This window comes from Mytilus edulis, chromosome 1, assembly GCF_963676685.1.
Source record: "Mytilus edulis chromosome 1, xbMytEdul2.2, whole genome shotgun sequence".
NCBI classification, from domain to species: Eukaryota; Metazoa; Mollusca; class Bivalvia; order Mytilida; family Mytilidae; genus Mytilus; species Mytilus edulis.
Window position 1 is genome coordinate 30,642,338 of NC_092344.1, and position 6,771 is coordinate 30,649,108.

General features: G+C 33.2%; 1 protein-coding gene across 1 annotated transcript; it reads left to right on the forward strand.

Annotated features, from left to right (window-relative positions):
• Nucleotides 1–398: 398 nt before the first annotated feature.
• On the forward strand, nucleotides 399–6,234 carry LOC139529180 (tyrosinase-like protein 1). Its single transcript, XM_071325465.1, has 4 exons — nucleotides 399–509; nucleotides 1,630–2,010; nucleotides 3,239–3,351; nucleotides 4,823–6,234. The coding sequence occupies exons 1-4, from the start codon at nucleotides 504–506 to the stop codon at nucleotides 6,207–6,209; spliced, it is 1,887 nt and encodes a 628-aa protein (XP_071181566.1). The 5' UTR covers nucleotides 399–503; the 3' UTR covers nucleotides 6,210–6,234.
• The last annotated feature ends 537 nt before the right edge of the window (nucleotides 6,235–6,771 follow it).

Below are 6,771 nucleotides of genomic sequence, written 5' to 3' on the forward strand. Positions count from 1 at the left end.
TAGGTTAAGGTTTTTTTTCGTCTCGCTACGCTCGGTGATATTACCTCAATTTTATGGAATTACGACCCCCTTTCAATTCCCTGGATCCGCCTTTGTATCACATCTGAATTTCGATAGACAAATATTAAAGATAAACATATGAAATTATAGAGTTTAAGGTGTAAACTTTTACGAAAAAAAAAATCACTTTATCTTAGAAAAAGAATTCTAAAGTCAAATACACAAATAATAAAGGTATGATTTTCACAAATGCATATCTAATGCCTTGTGTAAAGAATTTAAACAATATTTAAAAACTATACTTTGTAGTGGAAAAGAATAATGCAGTTATATTCATAATGGCATTGCGAAAATAATACGAAACATATGTTTCTTCAAAAACGCCTTTCAAAACCAATATTGTTTTTTTAACAAAAGAAATGCATTTATCCATCAACAAATTGTTACCCTTTATAAGAACTAACGATTCTTAGTTTGCAAGTAGCTAGTCGCTGGTAGAGAAAATGATGGTAAGTTTGACATAAATTATCATTGATATTGTCATAATTATAAATTAACATTTTACCAAACTTTGATCTTTGACAAAACTTTTTGGTTCTCAATGCTCTTCAACTACGAACTTTATTTGGCTTTTTTAAAATTATCAGTCATATCAGTGATGAGTCATTGCTAGAAGAAACGCGCGTCTGGCGCAAACACAATCATGGTATCTATGATGAGTTTATTTTATTGACAACGCTTTTTAGTTTTTATCTTGTACAAACCACTATACTAATACAAATACTTCAAAAATGAACAAACTTTAAAAAAGGAAATTGCTTTAAAAGAAAGAGGTAACGATAGTAGAGTATTGAAACCTATCATAAATTGTCAACTTTCAGAAAAAAAACTATTTTGCTGAAATCACCATGACAGACTCTGAGATGGGAAGATAGTGTCCCACTTTGATCGGAAAATATTTGGCATATCGTGAAAATAATTAAATAAACTATTTAGGAAAATAACTGCCTTTTCTAGAACATTGTTTCTGTCCCTGCATTTATAAACATTTGTTTGGCTGAAACGAAAGAAAAAAATGAACATATATTGTATGGACGCTATTTTTTTTTACTGAAGATAATATTTGTACCTCTATATGTCTGTTCATTTCGAATGGCAGTATAAATTGATAGCATTTTTACATGAGGTAGACGGACACACATTTAAGAAAAAAATCATATGAAACTTTACTATAATAAATACGATAAGTTTGTTTGTTTGTTTGGGTTTTTTTTGGGTTTTTTTTCTTAACGCCACTTTCAGTTACCTTAGGTATATCATAACGGCTAGTTTTATTGATGAAGGAAGTCAGCATACCAAGAGAGAATCATGGACTTGTCAATTAAGATCGGGATCGAACAAACCTGGTCACCAACAGAGTCGTTACTCTCAACATCAGAGGTGACAAACTATTGTAGATGAACTGGTTAAATGAACTAGCCATTGAGACCCCACGTAAATCTAACGATATAAGTATAATCATGATAATTGCGTTGTAGTTCATGTTGATATTGTTGCTGATGTTGTTGGTACTTGGTTGTTGTTGTCGGAGTTGTTATATTCTAATTTTTTTAAATTCTATATTCGTAGATATTGTTAGTACTAACTAACCAGCTGATTATATTAATTTCCATCCTTTCAAAATATGGTTGCGACGCAAACATCTACCAAATGCCACTTCCGGCTAATTTGATCTCTTGTTTAAAGAATCGAACCTATGGTATCAGCCCAACCGAATATCCAGGTGAAGATGTGACTACGTTTTGCGTTCAGGAGCATCTATGGGTCGACTCAAAGAAAATATTCCCATATGAAGTGACGGAGGACACATCACGTTGGGTTTTAAGGTTGTTTGAAAAAGGTCGGAGGGAGAAAGAACAGATTTTGAGGATTAGAAAGGAATATAGAATGTTAACAAAAAACGAGCGAAATGATTATCATAGGGCTGTACAATTATTAAAACAAGACCAGGTATGTTCTTTGAAACAATCAAACGTAAATACAAATATATAAAGGCATCTTAAAATATATATTTATTAGAATTAAGAAAACGTCCTATACATATCAACTCTGTGTAAAATTTGTTCCTTTAGTAAACGCACATTATTGCAATTTTGTTTAGGAGAGAAGCCTGGCACTTTAAGTATGATTAACCATAATAGAAATTAAAACCTGAAGTCGAAAAAATAAACCAACACTAAGGCCATAATGACAAAAAGACAAACGACAATCTTGTTCACAAAACTCAAGAGTAAGAAAATAAACATTAAGCATATAGTGATGAGGAGAACCGATGTTCGTTTAAAATGTAGAGCAGTTACTCGTTTCTTGTTTCTCTCTTTTTTAAGATTAGATCTTTAGATTTCCTGTTTAAATGGTTTAACACATGTCAATTTTGGGTTCCTTTAATGTTTGCTGTTCGGTGTGAGCCAAAGTTCCGTGTTAAAGGTCGTACTTTGACCTTGAATGGTTTACTTTTTTTTCTAATTGTGACGTTGGATGGAGAGTTGTCTCATTGGCACTCATACAAAATCTTCACAAATCTTACTACTCTAACTCTGACTACCATCGTGTTCCACGTGCTAGAAATCCGGCAATACGTTGCAATTTGTCATAATTATAAACGAGGAGAGCAAAACTAAATGTTGGCTAATGCAAACTTAACACATCCGTAGTAATCTGTTCATAAATACATGTACACTAAACATAACAAGTTCGTTCAAATGCATAATAATGATTTTTTTTTTTTGGGGGGGGGGGTTATTACGAATTACATTACGAATTTCGTCTGCTTAAGCAAAATTCGTGTGAAAAAAATGACTTTATTTCAATGTGGAATTCTTGTGTAAAGGGTAGGGAAGTCAATTGTTAACGTCCTTTTACATGAGGAGATGCTTTTTTTAAATTTATGTGATTTTATTTGATTGAAGAATTGATATCTGCGCCCCTACAATTGGCAGTAAACCGACTCAGCTTATCTGATTTCCATTGGATATTTTTTGTCTTATTTTGTTGACTTTGTAAAATCTCGATCTTCAATGACCGACTAGAGATTTTTTACCTTTATTTCTGATTTCGACATTCTTTTTTGAAAGACTTCCATCAAACCCTCCACCTTTGCTGGTTCTTATAGAAGTCTTGCCTTTTAATCGTGTTATTTTATTGCAAAATTAAAACTTGTCATTTCTTGTTTTCATAGAGTGTATTGCCAAATAAATACGATGCTATAGTTAATTTTCACCGTGGAGACGCCATTGGAAGTGCACATTTTGGTCCAGCGTTCCCCGGATGGCATAGAATTTTTTGTTTGATGTAAGTTATTCAAAGTATTGAATGCACAAAATTATTCACAGGAATGATGTTTTGCGGATCATAGTCAGACAAAGTGTGTCTGTTAAACTCTGAGGTTTTCTTCATCTTCTAAATATAGATGGAAATTAAATTCAAATAAGTACCGGTATTGTTTCTTTTACTTAAGACCGCATTCAAAGTAAGTATTGAAAAAAGTAAAATTGAACTTTTGAACAGCAATTATACAGTATTAATTCTTTTGATACCTTTGAAGCAACTGAAAGAAGAGCTGACTGCATGTCAAATAATTTGATTAATCTTCATATTCAAATACATGCATATTCAAACCATTGCTATGACATTAAACATGTTTCTTTATTCTATCATCAACTTTAATTTTTTCTTCTTCTAAATTGGTCAATTTTACATTTTATTCAATCAGTTGGAAGAGCCTTATTGACTCATTTCTGTTCGAAAATGGAATTAGTTCAAAAAGTAACTACCAAACTTTTTTTCTAACAACAAACAAACTTCTTAACAAAATACTTAACAAAATACCGGTTTAAGACGATCACTTATCGTGCGATGGTTTTTTTTTTTTATAAATAGATGACATTCCACCTGTTTCTAAACTTTAATTTATTTTCATGAATGCATAATTACTACAATTGTAAATCAAAATGACGCTTGGATAAAGACCTATCACAGATATTTAAAAGCATAATATTTGTGACATCAACATTCGAATTAACAAGAAACACATTGAATTGGCGTTAGTTCCTTTTTAAAAAGTACCATTATCCACCCGGTCTCATGATATTCTTTCTTCTTTGCATTTACGTATGTAGTAATATATTCTAAATTCTAAGAAGTATTACAGCTAATTTCCTAATGCTTGTAGAGTAAGACTTTGGTAGGCTTGCTTTCTCTGTTTGTATAAACTTAATTCAAGCTTTGTAATTAACATTGACATCTTCAAACAATATGATATTTATAGGCATATTTTAACCAGTATGTATTATATTCAAATTTGATTGCACATTATCCCAATATTAATTATGCAATATACAAACAAAGCAATCAAGCTAACCACAGTCTTGCTTTATATGCATTAGGAAATGATCTGAAAGTAAGTGTAATAATCTTCAACTAAAAAATTGTTCATATAGAATAAATTTAACAGATACAAACCATACAGAACATCTTTAATGTCAGAGAATTCCATGCATTCAGTACACAATAAAATTTGGTTTAACTATTTTTTCTCTTTTTCGTATTAATAGAACTGTATAAAAAGAAGATGTGGTATGATTGCCAATGAGACAACTCTCCACAAGAGACCAACATGACACAAAAAATAACAGCTATAGGTAACCGTACGGCTTTCAACAATGACCAAAGCCCATACCGCATAGTCAGCTATAAAAGGCCCCGAAATGAACTGTTCGTTTGTCCAATTTCTTGCAATACTAAGATCAGTACTTTCTTTCAGATTCGAGGAAGCATTAAGGGAAATCATACCTACTGTTACCCTTCCGTATTGGGATTCTACGTTAGACAGTGAAATGAAAAACCCAGAGGATTCTATCATATTTTCAAAATTGTTTATTGGAAATCCCGATGGCTTAGTGACTGATGGGCCATATGCAAACTGGCATCACGATAAAGGCGGTCTTTTAACTCGCAATGTTGGAGCAGTTGGTCGACCATTGGATAAAAAAGACTTGGCAAATATATTGTCCAGAAAATATAATCATGAAATTTTAAATCCTACCGCCAAGGAACTAAAATATAACTTAGAAAACCATCATGGAAAAGGTCATAGCTTCGTTGGTGGTAACATGGGTCGTTTGAGATCTGCTGCAGAAGACCCTTTATTTTTCAGTTACCATGCATTTATTGACTGCATATGGGAACAATTTCGCATTCAACAAATGTTAAATGGTATCGACCCCTCAAAAGACTATCCAAACACCAATGACCCGTTACAGCATCCTTACAGGTTAATGGATGGATTTATACATCAGAATTATACAAACATAGATGGTTATAGCCATCACTTTACACGGGATATCTATACTTGTCAGGAATTTCCGACTTGTAGCCCGGAGTATCCAGACTGTGGATCATTTTGGTTATTCTGTGACCAGACAAAATGGGTCTGCATCTCCAAGAGCTACAAAGAACATCTTAACCATTTAGATTCTACCCCTGTAGTTCTTAATACAGTTCAAAACAGATTTGAGATAAACGGGAGGGCGGACATGGACGCTTGGGTGTATTTAACTGTTAAAGTATATGTAACGCGACCACCAACAGTTAACTTCAAATCCTATGCGATACGAGATGGCAAAGCGTCAAGCACTGATGTGTTCTCTGCGTCTCATTATCAAATAATGAGCGACAAAATACATCCGGGGAATCCTAAATCGTATTCAAGGCGTAGATTTAATGGCTCTGGGATGGAAAAGATATTTATTCAAACAGATGGTTTAAACTACGACGGAACTTCACTAGAATATGCCATTATAGATGAAAGATTTGCTATGGCAGAGGCAATAACATATGTTCCAGTGAAAAACCCCGGCTATGGCGTAACAAAAGTTCTTCTGACAGCATTTGATTCCGGTGGAAGATTGTGTAGACCGTTCTGTAAGCGTCCCGATACAGGGGAGTTCGAACCATGCTCCGGTGCTGTTGCCATTGATTCAACAAGTCCTCTGATGTTTGGGAACACATATGCTGATAACATCCTTAGTCGATATGAGTTTAAACAGGAATTCCCTTACTCACAAAATGGAGGTATATTTATTATATACTATTGCGACTTTCAAGAGGTTTGGCCATGGGATATGTCTTGGAGCAAAGATAGCTGCTAAAATAAAATAAAATATGAGATGGTTAGCCTTTTTTTATTGTATATCTTAGTTAAAAGATGGAGACCATACCAGTAAGGCATTTAAGAACCATTAGCCTAAAGAAAACAGACATTACCAATGTAATAAGAAAAACAAAACATAAAAAAGAAAACAACAGAACTATACAAACAACTAAGGTAGCAATTCATATTTAGGCGTGTGGTTTCGCATTTTGGCCCCTGTGCCCTGTACATTTTTCAAATATGAAATTTATTGTTCAATACAGCACCAACACCGGTGATGAACTCCGGAAGGGTAAGAAGTTCCGGTCATATATTAGACAACTGTCATAGTAACTGTTACTGGTCAGTAAAAACCTTTTTGATAGTCTGATATATCATGAACTATGTGTTTTGCACTTATAAAGCATGCTTCCAAATTGCTAGAAAAAAGGTTTTCACACTAACTGCATGGGATCGAAAGTAGCAAAAATATTTAATTTGATCAGTTGACAGTAAAGACATAAAAAAGTAAACAAAAATCATATTATGATAATCAAATTAATTATCAATTATAGACAATC